General features: G+C 41.3%; 1 long non-coding RNA gene and 1 gene segment (V, D, J or C); one reads left to right on the top strand and one right to left on the bottom strand.

Annotated features, from left to right (window-relative positions):
• The first annotated feature begins 9747 nt into the window (after positions 1-9747).
• LOC149472065 (uncharacterized) lies at positions 9748-13170 on the top strand. The gene is made up of 2 exons (XR_016315432.1): positions 9748-9954; positions 12736-13170. It is a non-coding gene; the product is annotated as an uncharacterized LOC149472065 (long non-coding RNA).
• Positions 13171-14248: 1078 nt separating this feature from the next.
• The window catches only part of LOC149472064 (tyrosine-protein phosphatase non-receptor type substrate 1-like), a 49222-nt gene continuing 42911 nt past the window's right edge, over positions 14249-20559 (bottom strand). Inside the window, 1 exon segment of the C gene segment in view lies at positions 14249-14907. Within this exon segment, the coding sequence occupies positions 14825-14907 (83 nt within the window).

Here is a 20559-nt window from a genome sequence, read left to right as displayed (position 1 = left end):
GGTGGTAGGTTATGGTGATAACAAAAAACACACAAAATAAAAAAAGATTAATTTTTTTTTTACTATTTTGGGCCAGTTTTCCTTTGATAACAAAACAAAATCAGGAGATATCCATTACCATTTACCACCAAATGAAAGCCCAATTTGTCCTGAAAAAAACGCGGTATAATTCACCTGGATGTACAAAGTAGTTGTGATTATATGTACGGTTTTACTAACACGTGTCAACGTTGCAAAATTGTGCTTAGGCAAGTAGATTTTTTTACCCTTAGGCGTGAAGGGGTTAATATTGTGTTTCATATTTGATTTGCTGCATTATTGAAGCATTGAAAAAAGACAGAATTTCTCAAAAGGTCGGCAATGCAGCCCCTGTATTTCTCATACAGGTCTACTTTAAAGCTTAGCTTTGGGGAAACCAAAATAATACCTTTGAAGTAAGGCCCTATTGCATGGCAAGGTTTTAATGCTCGTTTTTGCTTAGTGTACCAGTAAAAACTGCATTTATTTACCTTATTCCTTGCTAACACAGGCTCTTCCTCCCACGCAACCAGTCTTTCCCAGCCTCTTCTCTTTGATGCTTAAGCCAGTGGCTGCAGATGTGACATCACCATATACCATGCAGAATAGAAAATATGGCAGTATGACAAGGGCAACACTGCCTACAAAAAGTGGTTAATTGAAAATCCAAGCGGAGTAATATAACTGCATTCAATAGCTACAAAAATATTTTATTTGATCCCATGGATCATAAAGAGGTTGGACATGGACACGGTGAACAAATCATGATAAAATTACAAAGTTAAAAGCATTCGGCATCTTCAAATCTGGATAATTATCGGCAAGCAGGAATCCACATAAGGCAATGAAGTTTCCTAACTACGTGATCATAGATTTCTATATGTTTCCACATTGTATCTGGATAAGGAGAACATTCTTCAAAGATATTCTTTGGTAAACACCACAATAAGCGGAATGACTTCCTATAATGGAAACCAAAGAAGGATCGTAGTAGTGGAAACATAAAAATAATGTGTGCACAAGTCATGTACTAGAACAAGGCAGCCAAACGAAATGGTAATCTAATAGTTCCATTACCTTCTCATGAGCTTGACCATCATGAAAGGCCTTCCTGGGTGACCACCCCAAGTGGAAATAAGTGCCCACGAGGAGGGAAGAAGTGTTGCCCTTGTCATACTGCCATATTTTCTATTATGTACTTTGGGTTTATAAATCCACATTTATATTATAAGTGAGACGGAGATATTATTTTGACACGGATATACGCGTCATATTAGGTGGCTCTTTTCTTTTTGTTTGGTGCATATACCATGCAGAATCTGCGCACACCTAGGAGCATTGAAGAGAATAGAAGAGCACCAGATGCCAGGAGAATGAGGAATAAGGAAGGTAAAAGAGCTTTTTATAAGTACCGTAGGAAAAAAAGCAAAAATGTAACCCTTGCAGTGCAGGCAAAGGTAGTTTTTTCATATACCTGTAGTTTAGCTTTAAGGTGATACTTAAGTCTTGTTTTAAAAAAATTAAAAAAAAAACAACAAACATGTCATACTTACCTGATATGTGAAGTGGTTTTGCAAAATGTCAAGAACCTCCTATTCTTGGGTCCCCACCAGCGCTGTTGGCCCCTTCCTCCTGTCAGACTCCCCCATAGCAAGCAGCTTGCTGTGGGGGCACCCGAGCAGGCGCACTCCTGAGCTGCGTGTCCATTCACACTTGCCCCTTCCTCTCCTGATTGGCTCTCTAGCTGTGATTGACAGCATCGGGAGCCAGTCTCACTCCTAATTGGCTGGGATTGCCTCAGCCAGTCAGGAGAACTGATGCTCTCATGGACATCGCTGGGTCAGGATGGGGCTCAAGTAAGTGTTGGGAGGGCTGCTACACATGGAAAGTTTTTTTACCTCCATGCATACAGTGCATGAAGGTAAAAATCCTTGAGCCTTTAGAACCAGTTTAACTATCCTTGTGGTTTATTTTCTATAAGTAAACTCTATGATGGAAATGTGGTGTTGGTGTTTTAAAAGTAGAATTGCCCATTAATGCTTTTTAGAGACAGCTGTCTTTGGAACTGTTAACACTTCAGATAACAGTCACAGAATGTTGTGATGCTGACAAAGAATTATTTCTATGCCATGAAATGTGCTGACTAGTTGCCAATAAATGATTTCCCCTGATCATGCCATTCTTATTGATGATCTCTGTACTCTCTGTAGACATTCAATGTGTCAGTGTTTGAACAACCAGTTCAGCCAAAAAATTTTACTAATAAATGAAGACTGTTTGCAGTCATCTTTATTTATTTATTACAGGTACTTATATAGCCCTGTCAATTTACGCAGCTTTACATATGCAGTATTGTACATTCACATTAGTCCCTGCCCTCAGGGAGTTTACAATCTAAGGTCCATAACTCACATTCATACATACAGATATTAGGGACAATTTAGACAGGAGCCAATTAACCTACCAGCATGTCTTTGTAGTGTGGGAGAAAACCAGAGTACCTGGAGGAAACCCACGCAGACACGGGGAGAACATGCAAAGTCCAGGCAGTTGGTGTTATGGCTACCTTTGCCACTAAACCACAGATTATTACAGATTATCACCTTTCTGAAGTAAGCTGCATGCACATATTAATTCTCAAATGTGTACGTTTGGCATTATCCCCTTTGAAGCTTGCATACCAAGTTACCAAACTACTGACTCAACCATGGCTGGAACAAGGGGAAGGGGTGGGGTGCAAGAGGGGCCACTGCCCTATGCACACTTCTTCACCTGCCTGACTGACAGGAGGGACAGCAACATTACCTCTATTAGGCAGAGCAGCTGCTGGAGGCAGAATTCTGCTCTCTCCTCCTTCCAAAGCAGCCTAATGTGGGCAGAATTTAGCAGGGAGAGCAGGGTGCCCACTAAGAAAAGACCTCCTTCTCGGTACAGGTGCCTGCTAAAAAGTTAATGCATGCAGCTTCCGGTATGTATAAATACATGCAATAAGTTTAAAACCAGAACCACTGAAGGTTAATTACATATACTACTAGCTGCCGACTCACCTCTAGAATAAAGGGTGGTATCCTCAGAACCAAAATATACTTGCTACAAAATATAATGTGAAATAGAATTCACACAGAAAAAGTGGTCCCAATAAAGGACAAAAACTGCGCCTTGAAGCTAATGAAAATAACAAACTTTATTAAAAGTATCAAAACTGTCATAAAACGATTACCCCTTGACCCAGTATAATTTAAAATAAATGACAACGTTGTCATGAACAATAAAACCAGCCCAGGCCACAGGCGTACCAACCACACATGCCTGGACATGCATACATATCAGGATGTAATACTATACATGTGCCCAAATGCAAGTAGTAATGCTGGAGTGACTACACGTGCACACTATAAAAAGCAGGGAAACACTCTATGAGTGTGAGCAACTGCGTGGTTAAATGCATGTATTCGAATGACTAGTGTTGCTGTGCAAAATATACATCAATGGAGATAAGGGTCCAACAGACAGACTAGTATGGCAGGCTTGTATTGGATCCATCTTGCACAGAAAATCTATTGTTCACATTGTGATAAGTGGTGTCATGCTGAGGCAGTGGTATAAGGATGACAAGTAGGAGCAATCTCCCTATTAGCTGATGAATTGGACAGGGCAAAGCTTATATCATGCTATATTTGCAGGAGGTAGCGGCAGGGCCGGTTCCCCTTTGAATTGGTTGTAGCCGGAAGCCAAACTGAAGATAAAGCGGCAGTATACACGCTAATATATCTTGCTAAGCGTCCATGCTTTCCAGTGCAGATACAGTCCCAAAATCAGCTCCCAATATGAATACCGCCAAGATTGGAAATTATACTGCTCACCACACCAAGTATGATGTTAATGTATACAGTCCTGGCCTTCTGCACCTGCCTCTTCGCTACAGACATCCGTGCTTGGCTCCCGTGCTAACCTCACTGCAGATCAGATGATCCCATCCAGAGTGTCTTGTGTGTGGCGGAGTGATGGATAAGCCACGTGGTACAGCATGGGGCATGAGCGTGCTGACGCTGTGACGTTAATGTATTTCGCCCACTGAGTCATGTGGGCTTCTTCAGGATGCTACGTCCATGATACTGGAGGTTTATATAGAGGCCCAAATGCCACTTCCAGACTCCTCCTCTTAAAGCTGCAGCCTAAATTCCATTCAAAGCATCAAATAGCACAAGATGGTAACTTTTACATAAAATATCATTAGCAAGTGAATTACTTTTTCATGGGATTTCTCCCATTAACTACGCAACAGACACCTTTACACGCATTCCAGTCTGTCCCCACAGAGCACAAACAGGTGAACTAAGTAAACACATAACAACAGCAATGGTATTTGTTGAGCACATATCACTCAAATCCAAGAAATAATAATTGTCTATTAATTAAAGAGAGAGAGGTTCAAATAAACTCTTATCAGGCTGAGATGGAGAAGAATCAGGAGGTACTCGGGTGGTAAGTCGATGGTATAGATAATAATAGGAATAAAAAGTTAGTAATGCACTCTAAGGCTGCAAGAAGACCTGTTGGCTCAATTCTGTATTGAGCCCTTTTTGTGCCATAGATCTCAGCCTAAAAATCCACTCCTTTTCTTTTGGCAACAGAACTGTGTCAAAGTCACCTCTACGACTCGATATATTCAATGCATAAAGTGCCTTGACCTTGAGTCCCTTAGGCGATTAATTATGGTATTGGGCAAAATGTTGTGCAATCAGAGTCTTGTTATGTTAATTGTATAAATACATACCTGAGCCCAATATTGATCCAACGATATGTACGAGAGTGGAGTCCGTCTTTGCTCTCTCGGTCCTTATTGGCTCAGATGCAGCAGCAAAAGTCATTGGCTCCCGCTGCTGTCAATCAGAGCCAGTGACAAGGAAGCCAGGGGTGGGGCTGAGCACTGCTCTGTGTGTCCATAAGACAGTAGAGATTGGGAGTGAGCACTCACGCATAAGTGCCCCCATAGCAGGTGACTTGCTATGGGGGCACTCAGCAGGGGGGAGCAGTCGGGAGCAGCTGCGGGGGACTTTAGAAAAGGATCAGGGCTGTTCTGTGCAAAACCATTGCATAGAGCAGATAAGTATAACGTGTTTGTTATTTAAACACAAAACAAAACAATGCTTTAATATTAATTTCATCTCAGACTCCGCAGTTATCAACTCTGCGGCCTAGAAGCAGAATTTTACCATGCCCTGTGCCTATGCCCTTGTATACAGTTGTTGTGGCCACAAACATTTGGATTTCTTGAATCAGCTTAAAGTGGTTGTAAAGGCTGAAGACCTTATACCTTCATGCATTCTATGCATGAAGGAAAGAAACCTTCTGTGTCCAGCAGCTCTCCTGGGCCCCCCCAATACTTACCTGAGCCTCCTCACGATCCAGTGATGTGAATAACAGCCTCTGCCTCCTCATTGGCTGAGACAGCAAGGGGGAGCCATTGGCACTCGCTGCTGTCAATCACAGCCAGTCAGCCAATGAGGAGGGGAGGGGCAAGCCAAAGCTCCGTGTGGGAATGAACACACAGAGCAGTGGGTGCCCCCATAGCAAGATACTTGCTGTGGTGGAACCTGACAGACAGGAGGAGCCAAGAGAGCCTGTGGGGGACCTGAGGAGGATCCAGGCTGCTCTGTGCAAACCCACCGCACACAGCAGGTAAGTATAGACATGTTTGTTATTTTACTATTCTTACAAAAAAAAAAAACATAAATTAATCTTTATAATCGCTATAAAGCCTTCTGAATATCCACTGTCCTAAGATTTGCCTGTTGGGATTTGTGGACGATATACAGTGCCTTGAAAAAGTATTCATTTCACAAAAGTATTCATTTCACATTTTGTCGCGTTACAACCAAAAACGTAAATGTATTTTAATGGGATGTTATGTGATAGACCAACACAAAGTGCCACGTAATTGTGAAGTGGTAGGACAATGATAAATGGTTTTCAACATTTTTTACAAATAAATATCTGAAAAGTGTGGCGTGGATTTGTATTTAGTCCCCTTTACTCTGATACCCCTAACTAAAATCTAGTGGAACCAATTGCCTTCAAAAGTCACCTAATCAGTAAATAAGTTCCAACTGTATGCAATTTAATCTCAGTATAAATACAGTTGTTCTGGGAAGCCCTCAGAGGTTTGTTAGAGAACATTAATGGACAAACAGCATCATGAAGGCCAAGGAACACACCAGTAGGTCAGGGATAAAGTTGTGGAGAAGTTTAATGCAGGCTTTGTACATCTCACAGAGCACTGTTCAATCCATCATCCGAAAATGGAAAGAGTATGGCACAACTGCAAACCTACTGAGACATGGCCATCCACCTAAATTGACAGCCCGGGCAAGGAGAGAATTAATCAAAGAAGCAGCCAAGAGGCCTATGGGAACTCTGGAGGAGCTGCAGAGATCCACAGCTCAGGTGGGAGAATCTGTCCACATGACAACTATTAGTGGTGCACGCCACAAATCTGGCCTTTATGGAAGAGTGGCAAGAAAAAAGTCAATGTTGAAAGAATGCCTTAAGACGTCCCATTTGCAGTTTGTGAGAAGCCATGTGGGGGACACAGCAAACATGTGGAAGAAGGGGCTCTGGTCAGAGGAGACCAAAATTGAACTTTTTGACTTAAAAGCAAAATGCTATGTGTGGCAGAAAACTAATACTGCACATCACCCTGAACACACCATCCCCACTGTGAAACATGGTGGTGACAGCATCATGTTGGGATGCTTCAGCAGGGACAGGGAAGCTGGGCAGAGTTGATGGGAAGATGGATGGAGCCAAATACAGGGCAATCTTAGAAGAAAACCTGTTAGAGTCTGCAAAAGACTTGAGACTGAGGTGGAGGTTCACCTTCCAGCAGGACAATGACCCGAAACATCCAGCCAGAGCTACAATGGAATGGTTTAGATCAAAACATGTTCATGTGTTAGAATAACCCAGTCACAGTCCAGACCTAAATCCAACTGAGAATCTATGGCATGACTTGAAAATTGCTGTTTCCAAACGTTCTCCACCCAATCTGACAGAGCTTGAGAAATTTTGCAAAGAAAAATGTGCAAAAATATCCCTCTCTAGATGTGCAAAGCTGGTAGAGACATCCCCAAAAAGACTTGCAGCTGGAATTGCAGTGAAAGGGGGTCCTACAAAGTATTGACTCCGGGGGGGGGGGGGGGGGGGGGTTGGCTGAATTGAATACACTTTTCAGATATTTATTTGTAAAAAAAATGTTGAAAACCATTTATCATTTTCCTTCCACTTCACAATTATGTGCCACTTTGTGTTGGTCTATCACATCAAACATGGCAAATGTGGAAAATTTCAAGGGGTATGAATTTTTCAAGGCACTGTACCGGTGAGTTCCCATGCCAAAGAACTACTACATATATTATATTTCTATGCAAAGAAGATTATTCTGGTCACCTCAAAGAGATCCCTTCCCCCTACCCTTTCAGAATGGAAGAATCTGATTATAGCAGCTCTACCACTATACCAACTTACCTGCATTACTAGGGACTCTCCTAAATGATTTGATAAAATATGAGGTCTATGGACTAGTTCCCGGGTTCCCTGTAGACCATGATTTTATGCTCTATATTCCATCTGAATGTTCTCTAAGTATTTTTAATACAATTTTTCAGAGTGTAATAACTGTGCAATATATGTTACGGAGGACACACTTGTTATGAAAATAATAATATATACAGCATCTTAAAAAAAAAGAAAAGAAATATGCAGTGCCTTTATGTACATGGGCAAATGCACCCATGTTCATGTGGCTTTATATGAAAGACCACTTACAACTTGCGTAAGCTGGAAGCTGGACAATTTGTGAACTCACTTGCTATTTTTGTGCCTAACAAAGTAGCAAAAACTAGTTACTCATAGCTTGCAAATATTACACACATAGAAAAGAACATGCAGCTCAAAACAGTCAGATTTCAGTTCACTGTTGTCAGACTAGTGAAAGCTGACATTTTCATTATGACATACAGCGCATAACATTAACGTTGTCTAAATAATCACATCCCAGTTAGGATTTTTTTCTGCCGTCATATTGCCAGAAAATGGCAGAAGATGTGCTATCAAATGTCTAATAATTGATTCTTACATGACGGAGAATTTATAGAAGTGAAAGCTATGTTGGGAGTCTTAACGTAACTCTGTCATGAGGGGAGTTTGGGAGCTGAAATTGCTTGCCATGTTTTGAAAATGCATCCAATGGAAAGTTCCCGGCAGTAGAAGAGCTAGCCACCCACCCTGAAAGTGTTTGAATACTGAAGAGTCTGAGAAAGGCTACAGCACTGAAATGGAGCGAAGGTAGGAGACATGGGTGAGTATAATAGCTCTTCAAGACCAAGGTTAAAAAAAATGCCAGAGTACCTTTTCTTTATACCTGTTCGGTTTAGTGATTCTGAGAGCACTGAAGCCACAGCGCCAGCATGACAGATGAGGAACAAGCATTCTCAAATGATGAGTTTAGTCAAGGCAGCGTCCCAATCTTTTATAATAGCACAGTCTTTTTAAAGAAAGAATATTAGGACTTAGGATATCCATTCACAGAATTTTGTTCAAAAGTATTTATTTTCAAATCATTTGTTCAGTTTTCTAATGGTTAATGGGGACAAATCAGCAACCATGTTCGACCATAGCGATAAGAAACATTTAAGGCATCCATGCTTTCATATTGTTTACTCCTAATTCTGACCCTACCATTTGAATGTCGCAGCAACCAGTTTGTCTATTCTCCTCTGACCTCTGACATCAGCAAGGCATTATCCTCCACACAGTCTTTTTCGGACCATTCTCTGTAAACACTAGAGATAGTTGTGCATAAAAATCCCAGTAGATCAGCAGTTTTTGAAATACTCAGACCAGCCCTTTTGGCACCAACAACCATGCCACATTCAAAGTCACTTAAATCCCCTTTCGTCCCCTTTCTGATGCTCAGTTTGAACTTTAGCAAGTTGTCTTCACCATGTCTAGATGACTAAATGCATTCAGTTGCTGCCATGTGATTGGCTGATTAGCAGTGTGTGTAACCAAGCAATTGAACGGGTATACCTAATAAAGTGGCCAGTGAGAGCACCTCTAAATAAATTTAAATAAATCTTGTTTTGCATTATTGTTTCCTTGATTTCAAAATCAATAAAAGAAACCTGTTTATTACATCTGTGAATCCATTTAAGTAGCAGGTCTGGACAAAATGTTTAAGGGCCTCCAAATTTAATTAGTTGAGTTAATGATTGTATCATCAAAATACAATTAATTATTTTTCAGAATTTTGTAGAAATGATTGATGGAAAATGTAACTATATGTGGCCGGCTTTAGATTATTTATATAGGAAAGAAACTGAATTACTGTTATGGCATTTTGGATAGTGTAGCAGAAAACCTGAAAAGTTCATTATCTTTCACATGTACCAGCAGCAGTAAAGTAACCAAAAAACAGTCAAACTCCTTTGTCAGATCAATAGTTAAAAATGCATTTAGCTGATAGGCTAATATTGCACTGGCACCCAATTTTGGGTCTTAAGTGAAACATCCCATATAATGATTAAAAAAAAGAAAAAGTTCTGTTGAATCCCAGTATCTTTGCACTCATATAATTGTTTGGGGTATCTTTTCTTAGCACTCACTAACCCCTTCATAAAAATGAATGCCAACGGATATCTGAATACATATGTAGGGAAATGGCATATGTTACTTTTTAGCTTTTTTATCCATGTTTGAGTATTTATATCCTCTCTTCTCTTTTATAAAGCCTGAATTGAAAGGAGAAATACTGCAAAGAAAATAGGCAAAAATCTGCAATTCAGGAGTTGGACTGCAAAACTGCATCGGGCTGACCTCTAGTGGTACAAGTGCATCTCTGCGAAAAATGTGTCAAGGCAATACTCTAAAGCAGGGGTAGGCAACCTTATAGAGGTGGAGATCTACCTAAACAACATGGAAGAAGTCAAAGATCACCGGCTCCTGATTTAAACCTTTAATTGCTGCACTAACGTGTCACAATCATGCGCATTGCATGAAAATCATGGGTTTAAATCAGGTGGTGAGCTGCAGGTATACTGCACAGCACCCGCGGTGTGGGTAAACCTCAGCACATTAGTGTGAAAGCAGCCCTATGCTATTATGCCCAGTGTATTGTTTCATGCTGACCTGAAGATCTCTCCTTTCCTGCTGCCGGCACCATTCCTTAGACCGCTAGCCGGGATAAGTTGTGGAGTGCAGTTGGTATCACTGCACATGGAACAGGAGCCGGCACTACAGAGGAGGCATTGGCTTATGCAGCTCTTGCTCTCTACTACAGATCCAACTTTATAAGTAGTCCCTCTGCATTGCACTCTGTTTGATGCTCAGGGATGGCATGTCAGCAAGCCCAGACCACGATCTACAGTCTTCTAGCTGCAATCTACTAGTTGCTGACCCCCGCTCTAAGGCTTCATGCACATGGGTGCTGTGGCCTGTATAGTGTGACTTGGCCATTTATTAATGTGACTGGAGCTGTGTGCAGGTACGTCCTAATTTGACAGCTGTGCAGGGTCAGGTGAGCGGCCCCTGACTGCCAACAGTGTGCATTATCCCTTCTCACCCGCTGAGGCATTACTTTAAACAATTTGGAATGCCCAGGGGAAGGAAGGAGCAGCAATCATGTAGTCACATGATCGGAAGCCAGTCTCACTGGCTATTGATCTGTAGCCTGGACCAAGAGCTGTCTGTGACAGCTCAGTCTTTGTGGTGAGAGCATGCAGTGAGCACATCCCCAGCTGATAAACAACCACTATCCAGTTACATATATGTGCGACATGTGGGCGTTAAGCCGTTGGGTGGTTGTAAAGGGGTAAGGAATGCTCACCTTTCCCTGTACACCTGTAAAGATAACATGAGTGGTTTTGTCCATATAGTCCATGCATCTCCATAGAGTAACATAGGCTGCCTGCAAACAGCTTCAGCTTTAGAAACAAACAGCCCATTCACGCTGTACGTGCCACAGTGTCAGTGTGAGGCTCCATGCACACTAGTGTTTTTTTTTAAGCTCAAAAAACACTGGTAGTAGCGTTTTTAGTAGCGTTTTTAGTGTGCAATAAGTCCATCCGTGACATTTCCTGGCTACTAAATATTCCATGGCCAACTGTTAGTGGTATTATAACAAAGCGGAAGCAACTGGGAACAACAGCAACTCAGCCACCAACTGGTAGGCCACATAAAAATGACAGAACGGGGTCAGCGCATGCTGAAGCGCACAGTGCGCAGAGGTCCCCATTTGTCTGCAGACTCAATAGCTAAAGACCTCCAAACTTGGTGTGGCCTTCAGATTAGCACAACAACAGTGCATAGAGAGCTTCATGGAATGGGTTTCCATGGCCAAGCAGCTGCATCACCAAGTGCAATGCAAAGCGTCGGATGCCGTGGTGTAAAGCATGCCGCCACTGGACTCTAGAACAGTGGAGACGTGTTCTCTGGAGTGATGAATCACGTTTCTCTGTCTAAAAATCTGATGGACGTGTCTGTGTTTGGCGCTTGTCAGGAGAACGATACTTGCCTGACTGCATTGTGCAAAGTGTAAAGTTTGATGGAGGGGGGATTATAGTGTGGGGTCTTTTTTCAGGGGTTGGGCCTGGCCCCCTAGTTCCAGTGAAGGGAACTCTTAAGGCGTCAGCGCCCAACTTTGTGGGAAGAGTTTGGGGGTGGCCCCTTCCTGTTCCAACATGACTGCGCACCAGTGCACAAAGCAAGGTCCATAAAGACATGGAGGAGCCAGTTTGGCGTGGAGGAACATGACTGGCCTGCACAGAGTCCTGACCTCAACTCGATAGAACACCATTGGGATGAATTAAAGCGGAGACTGCGAGCCAGGTCTTCCTGTCTGACATCAGTGCCTGACCTCACAAATGTGCTTCTGGAAGAATGGTCAAACCTTCCCATAGACACCCTCCTAAACCTTGTGGACGGCCTTCCCAGAAGAATTGAAGCTGTTATACCTGCAAAGGGCGGGGCCAACTCAATATTGAACCCTATGGACTAAGACTGGAAGGCCATTAAAGTTCATGTGCGTGGAAAGGCAATTTCTGACAGGGTCACCTGTTATTTTTTGTGCACCTGCAGCACTTTTAACCATTTCCAGTCCAGGCCAATTCTTACATTTCTCTCCTATACTGTATGTATAAAACATAGTTTTTGCTAGAAAACTACTTAGAGCCCCTAAACATTATGTATTTTTTAAGCAGAGGTCCTTGAGAATAAAATGGTGGGTGTGCCTATTTTATGTCACATGATATTTGTGCAGCTGTTTTTTAAGCACAATTTTTTGGGAACAAATACACTTTAATGAATTTTAATGCAGAAAAACAGTATAATACTCAATGTTTTTGTAAATTCCAAAAGATTATGCTATGAAGAGTAAATAGATACCTAACATGTCACGCTTTAAAATTGCACCTGCCCATGGAACAGCGCCAAACTACGGTACCTAAAAATTTCCTTAGGCTACACATTAAAAAGCCTTTACAGGTCACCAGTTTAGAGTTACACAGGAGGTCTGGAGCTACAATTATTACTCTCACTGTCATGTTTGCGGCGATATCTCACATGGACGGCACGATTTCTGTTTTTTTTCTTGTGTTCTGTTATTTATTAAAACCATTTTACACTATCGCTTTAATTTTTATTTTTTTTAATCAACTTTAGATGAACAACATCCCTTGTGACAGCATGGGACATGACAGGTCTTCTTTATGGAGATCTCTCCCCCCACATCTGGCCTCGAATGCAGCTGATAATTAGCCAATAAACACATAAGTTCCTCTCACTGTGTGCCCGGAGCTAGATGCCGCCAGTCACATCCTTACCAGGCTCGGGAACACCCTCTTCCACCACCTGTAAAACTATTCCAGCTCAGATTACTTTTACCGGCTTCGGATTCACTGGCAGAAAATGATACCTCAGTCATTGCTGTCAATATCACCCTTCCTATCCAAACATAGGGAAAGGTGCATGCATTGCATTTGTTTTTGTTTTTTTATTCTTCCTTGACATAAATTAAAATAAAAAAATAAAAATTTGCTTTAGATTAAAGCTGATTGTCACCTTTTAATAAACTTTACTTCATATCCAGCAGCCTCACAGGTTAGTGTTTGACATTCATTTGTTCTTTTGGGCCAAGCTGCAGATTAGCTTTACTTTATCAGAATCCAAAAGTTCTGAGTGGATATTAGAACCTGTTAGGAAGTATACAGTAACTGCTGTCCTATGAGAGACATCTCCTGGTGTGGTTACATTCTAATTATATTTTTTAGCTACCAAACAAATGATCACCTGTGTGGAAATCTCCATTTCTTAATTTTGAGGAGGTAAAGTCTAGGATTCTAGACACATTTGTTAACAAAAAATTGACTTCTATCCTGGAGGACACCCATGACAATTTTCTTTCAGTCTGGCAGCCACGTCTTAATTATTCCCCTCTCTCACAACACACCCCTCGCCTCATGCAACTTTGAACACATGGGAATGCTCTCTTTTCCTAGCATCATTTGTAAATGTGTCCCGTGTAAGTGACCTCCGTGGCTACCCTTTCTTCTTTTCTGCCCTTTTTTCTCTTCTCTCTCTTTTATTTTCTTCTGTGCTTACTGACCTTCTGTCTATTGCTTTATCCCTTCTGAGGGTTTTTCTTTTCTCATTGATTAGCTTCTGCTAGTATTCTCTACACTATTTTCCTAATTCCTTCCCTCTTTTTTTCTCCCACTGCATTACTCTCCATTCATATCTGAGTGCATAGCGAACTCACTCATACTATTCTATGGGGAACTTTTTTCCCCTTTCCTCTCATTCTTTACCATATGCACAGATAACATCAGGCTTACGAGATAATGTCATGCGACCAACGACAGAAATAACAAATGTTGTTTCATATGTGTGAAGTTGTCTGTAAAGACTTAAGATCTTGGCTATTTCTTCGTTGGCACATAATAGTGATCAACATGTATGTGAACCTGAGGTCATGTCTGGACAGTTGTCTCTATGTGTGAATATACCCTATGTATGATGTGCGGTGCTTTATACTCTATACTGCATATATTGAATCACTTATGTATACAACAATCTTCATTTGACAATAAAATCCTTGGCACCAGAAGTATATGTACAGCATATTTACCATAGCAACAGCTTAGCTACCTTTACACTAAATCTCATTTGGAGAGACTAGAGGTTTAGAGCGTTTTATTGAGCATGTTCACACGTTTTGTTTAACCGAAGTTCCAAAGACACGTTAAATACCCACAATAGCCAGAGTATTGGCACATACTGTATTGCAGCAGGACAAGACCAAAATATCTTTCACATTACGAATGGAGACTGTACAGGCTTCCTCGGAGTCAAAGTCAGCTCCCCTCTGGTTGTTTGTGCAAGATTTCTGCCTTGCAATCAGTAGATGTTTTTTGAATGGTTTGAATTCTCCAACGTGTGTGTACATTTAATATTATTATGCTGTGACAGGAAAGTCAGTAACTTCATATCGATGATCGTATTTGGTAACACAGAAAGACGCAATGGTGACAGATTTCACTCAGCCCACCATTTGTGCTTTTGTATGTGTCCCTTAGGCTTTTAAGTTTTAAACCAGCTGGCCAAAAGGATATCCTTTGGACCAAAGTGCTGAGAAACAGTTTATTTATATTGTGTTGCCACCTCTTGGAGCTCTGGGCTGAGGACCAGAAGTAGACTAGAAAGTGGTGAAGTGCTTGATTGAACTGGAAGCCAAAGGAGCCACAAATCACTCTCACATCTCAGAGATCACAGACTCATCAAATGCCCGAAAACCCCAGTCCCGGTAAGTCCGGCACCAGCTGTTCTTCTTTGGTTCTGAAAATAAAGGGAATGACAAAAAACAAAAATTAAAACCTTCTACAGAAAACTCTTTCAGGTCTCAGTATGGGTCTCTGAAAGGTAAGTAAGAATTTAGTGTTGTCTGTGTAAAATACAAATAGTGTCACCTTCATTATTCCTTGATCCAAGTGGCCCAATATTTGCAACCAATTTGTGCATATTGTTTGATAACTCAGCTATGCAGGGATAATAATTGTCTAACAAAGTTCTTGTTAGTAGTGTTGATATTTCCACAGAGGACTTGTTTGGCTGCTTAATTGTAATAGAAAGTTTGGATCTTTTTTTTTCTCAGGAACATTTGAACAGTTTAAAGGGTCATCATGTCCTGCAAAACCTCTTTAGTTAATCGTATGCTGAACAGTTTCTAGTCTAAAGAGCTTTTATCTATAGGATTGTAAAAAATGTCCTTTTGCATGACATGTATCCTGTTCCCAGACTACTAATGCCATCTTTACTCTTTCGTCTGGTTTTCTGTGGGTAGGTGATGAAACAAGCATTCAAACAGCCTAAAGCCTAGTACACACGATGAGAAAATCGGGGGAAAACCTTTTGAAACGATTGTCCGATAATGTGATTGTTAGTACACAGCTTTAGAGAACCGATCATGATGGTTCATGTTAAATTATCTGAAGGGACAAGCACAAAAATTTTTCTCGTACAATTCCAGAACAAACTATTTCTGTTTAATCAACACAATATTCGTCTGTAAAAAGTCGAGTGACCAAGACCGCGCATGCTCAGAAATAAAAGAATACATTACAATACAATACATTACATCACTTCTGAAGTTAAATTCTGTCATATGACAATTTTTGGAACTTTAGTAACCTCTTCATTTTCGATATGAAACTAGCATGCAAAAAAACAGACAATCATTTCTCCGATATTCTTATCGTATGTGTACAAGACTTTATGTCCTAGCCCATGGAACTGACATATGTATATGTAAAGAGAACCAGTCATGATACCAATGTGGGTGCTGTGGGAGTTCCAAAGCCTGGAGTACTATCTTATGAAAACAAGGTCCAAATTATTATAGCCATAAGCACTGGCCTGTCCTGCCTGCAGTGCCTCACTATTTTCCCATCACTGTCATAGAAGGCTTCGCTGACTAGTAGCAAGGAGGAGGGGAGGCCAAGGTAACATGGCATTTTTATAAGCTGATTCAGCAAAAGCTTCAAAGCAACCAAAGCTGAAGGGGATGATTATGAAACCAGAACACAGCAAAATAGACCTCTTGCCTATTGCAACCCACTTAATTCCATGTTTAATTTCCCATCTCAGCTGACAGCTTTTCCTGTTTTGTGTGGTTTAGTGTTAAAATGAGCATCATAAATGGAATACAAATGAGAAACTAAGACAAATGATTAATTTCATTTTTCATTTTGTCATATCTGAACTTAATGAATAACCTCTGGTTTTATTCAAGGGAGTAACTATTTCAATTGATTCTGGAGCCATGAGGTTGGAGACCCCAGTCATGGTTTACTGGAGCCATGAATGGAGCCACTAAGCTATATAGCCTGGGATAATTTATATGCAAATGAGAACCAAGTTGTTATGTACTGGCCCATCCTTTCCTACCTCCAGTGTCTCATTTTTGGCTCTTCAATGTAATGAAATAATTTTTAACCAGTAGCGAAGAGCAGTAGAGAGGCTGGTCAAGACAGATTCCATGATCATCGTAGCTCCGTTATTTACATATTCTGAACAGACAGTGAAAACACTTTTTAAACAAGCCCTCATTCACCTCTCTATAGGCAATGTGGAGAAATTTGTGTTTTACATTCACAACAGATCAAATCTGAATGAAACCTTCAAATAAGAGTAAAATTGGCCATATACCAGTAGAAATTTGTTCGAAAAAGTTTTTTCGGGAATGCTCTTTCAATGTTCTAATAGTCAATGGGGTCAAGTCGACAATTGTTTTTGGCCATAGAGACGAGGAAAATTGAAGAAGGATGAAAAATGTTTTACGAATTAATTAAATACTTACTGTGAATGTGGTTTTTATTCAAGAAAAATCATACTATTTTTCCTGAATGAAATGTAATGTGTATGTGCATCCTCAAATTGAAAATATAGTTTGAAACATTGGCGTGGCAATTGAACAAACATTTTTGGGGTTTTCATAGAAATTTGTTGAGTTCATAATGGTACTTTGGAATGCTCTGCTGAGGTTTTACATTTCCGTCATTCAAATGAAATTCTTATGGTGCATAGACAGCTTAAAGTTGCATTCTGCTATTAAGGTAAATATTACCCACTACCTGCCCCCCCCCTCCCCCCTTTCCTTAAACACCTACTTTGCTCCATGTTACCACTCCAGTTTCAACATCACTCCCCTCACTTCCTGCTTTCACAGGAGAAACTGAGGGCAGCAGAGCCATAGCCACAATTACTCACGCTGTGTGTGTGTCTGTGGTCGCACACAGCCCCATTCAGGATCAAGCATGGATAGGTGCCTCCTTACCACCCGATTTGCTACAGGAGGCACCTGGAGGGGGGAGAAGCTGACAGTGCTGGAAAGAGAAGGAAAGCGACCTTTCTGTGCAGTATTGTAGCACAGAGCATTTAAGTATTACTTATTTTTTTGTTTTAAAAAAATCATAGCCTTTAGTATCACTTTAAGACTAGCCCATACAGGCATATACTTCTCTCATTCAGCTGAATGGGATATATCTATCAGATTTCTTCATCCTTGCTGTTTAGGAGTCCCTGCTACTGGCTGTTGTATTTAGACATCTGCAACAGCCACGACTGCTTGAATACCAAAACAGTGACTACCTGGAAATTGTTCTTTAGGCTTTATGAGAAAAAATAAAAGTGACTAAGGGCTCATTTACACTTGCTTGACTTTAACACATACCGCTTTAACATGCTTTTTTAATGTGTTTTTGATGCTTCAGTGATGCTTTTTTTGAAACTTTAATGAAACTCTGCAAAAATGCCCTGTGAGTGTGTTGATTTTTGATTTGTTTTAAAGGGGCCCAGTGGAACCCCAGCTCAGTAGTACCCCCACTCAGCAGATCCCCAGCTCATTAGTACCCCTGTTTGGCAGATCCCCATATCATTGGTACACTCTTTCAGCAGATCCCCAGCTTATTAGTACCCTCGTTCAGCAGATCCCCTGCTCAGTAGTACCCACGGCTCTGCTGATCCCCCACTCAACAGTAACCTCCAGCTCTTCTGATCCTCTGGTTTTCTGATCCTCCTCTCCCTCTAGTCCCCGCTCACCTCCCACTATATTGCTCCCACGGTGTGCACCACATGTTACATCTGCTAGTTTCTTCTGCTCTGTACCCCAGCTCTGCTGATCCTCTGCCACTCAGTTCATTCTCTCTGGTCCCCGCTCACCTTCTGCTACAGCATTCCCACTCCACATATGACAACTGCTAGTTGCTCCACTCCATTCCGGACCCCACTCACCTTCCTGCAGCTTCATGCTGCACACCAGATGTGATGTCTGAACCAGACACTTCCAGAATATATACACATGAACAGGAAATGACTGCTGATGATGTATTTTCGGTTCGCTTGTTGGTTTCCCAGTGCATTCTGAGATATCTCATACCTGCAATACCTTCAAACAAAGTCAAGCTAAAGCTGAATGAAAACCTCTCAAAAGCTGCAGGTGCTGTAAGTGAACTTTGTCATAGACATCTATGGAGCCTTTGAAGATGCTTTGAAGCCCCAAGAAAGCAACATGGGGTATAACTTTTGAAGCAAAACAAAGCAAACACAACGTGTGAACAAGATAGTAAGGTAACCATTTGATTTAGTGACAGGGACTTTGATTGGCATTCAGAGTGCTTTAAAAAAGCTTGTCCAATGCCACATTTTGAAGCACATGTAAACTAAACAAGCTCTTAAAAGTTCCATGCAAGCTGATACCAGTACATTTAAAGCAATTATCCTAAATAATACTTTGCTTTGGAGAGATAACAGCAGTGATAATCACAATGGTCTGAATGCAGAGAAAGGGAGGATACTTGTGGTGAAGGCAGTAACTCTTCATGTCACTGCAGACACCTCTTTTATGTGTTTACATGAAGTACACAGTCTCATTACAGCTGAAGAGGCAGCAACTCATGTTCAATTGCAGGATAATTATAGTGGCACTTGTTTTCTCTAAAGCCTTGTGAGGTCATCTGCTACTGGCACTTACTATTGGCAAATGAATGTATGGGGAACCCTCACTCTTAATACTATGAAGTTTTTCCAAGAATTAAAAGAGCACATGTTTATTGGATGAATGACTGCACATTGCCCTGGGGCAAAAATCGCTATTTGTGCCAATTCAATACTTTTCAATAATGTACACAGGATCATATCCACTCAATAAAGGATCAGTAAAGTTATCCTCTCCCCCCCAAGTCCTGTACTTGCTGTCCCTACTCTTAGGAGATCTTTACTGGGTGCTGATCAGTGTCTTCTCTAAATATCTTCCCACTGGGCTCTGCTTTTTTGGGGGGAGAATCTCCATTCATTCCTATTCATCCCAAGAGTGGACAGTCTTTCCATGGGATGAAACTTCCCTAGGTCTTACAGTTGCCTGCCACACTCCTTGGATATCCTCACTGAGGTTTCTTTCAGACAAGAATGGAAAGCTGTCCATTGTGGGCTGTGCTAGGGGGCAATGTACTGATGATTCAGCACATCTCACGGCTCAATTTGTTCACTAAAAGTCTCCCAGCTGGGTTCTCTGCTTCTTCGATGCATATGTGGAAGAATATCCATTTGTTATGGAAAGGCTGTGTATTGTTCATCCTAAAGGTGGCCAGCCTTTCTGAATACAAATTCACACAAAAAGAAGAGAAGCCTAATTGGGGGGCTTTCTAAGATGAGGTTGTGTCGTTCAATGGGCTACATAGAGAAGATCTTGGATGAGTGGGTACAGGTAAATATAAGCACGAGTAAGGGGGGAAGGGGTTGCTGGAGGCATGGTAGTAAAGTTAACAAGAGAAATAAAAGGGTCCCTCCTGCAGGTTTAAGCCATAATGTGCTCGTATGCACATTATGTCAGACTTACCTTTAGAACGGATCCCTCCAGCAGAGCATTTCATCTTCACACAGTCTTTCGGGATCATAGGCTCCGGCTGTTTGATTGGCTGAGCCGTGAAAATTTCACTCCTGCGCATGCGTGCGGGAGCCCTGGACACAGCACAGAGCTCTGAAGAAACGGCACGGGTATGTCGTTCCTTGAAAGTGCATACGCCAGTGACGTCACCCTCTGCTGCTAGCTGGAATACCTTCTAAAGGGCGCACATTTAGGAGATATTCATTATACCTACAGGGAAGCTTTATTATAAACTAACCTGTAGATAAAAGAATGGACTTTACTACTGCTTTAAAGGATATGTTTACTGAATTACAGTTATCCTTCATGGTTTAGTATCTAATGAGACTGGCACAGTTTATAATGGAATAAACACTGAGGGGTTGATTTACTAAAACTGGAGAGTGCAAAATCTGGAGCAGCTCTGTATAGAAACCAATCAGCTTCCAGGTTTTATTGTCAAAGCTTAATTGAACAAGCTGAAGTTAGAAACTGATTGGCTACCATGTAGAGCTGCACCCAATTTTGCACTCTTCAGTTTTAGTAAATCAACCCCTGAGCATCAGACT

Source organism: Staurois parvus, unplaced genomic scaffold (assembly GCF_062004578.1).
Source record: "Staurois parvus isolate SC_StPar_1 unplaced genomic scaffold, SC_StPar_1.0 ptg000024l, whole genome shotgun sequence".
Lineage (NCBI taxonomy): Eukaryota > Metazoa > Chordata > Amphibia > Anura > Ranidae > Staurois > Staurois parvus.
This window is presented reverse-complemented; position numbering and strand designations above follow the sequence as displayed.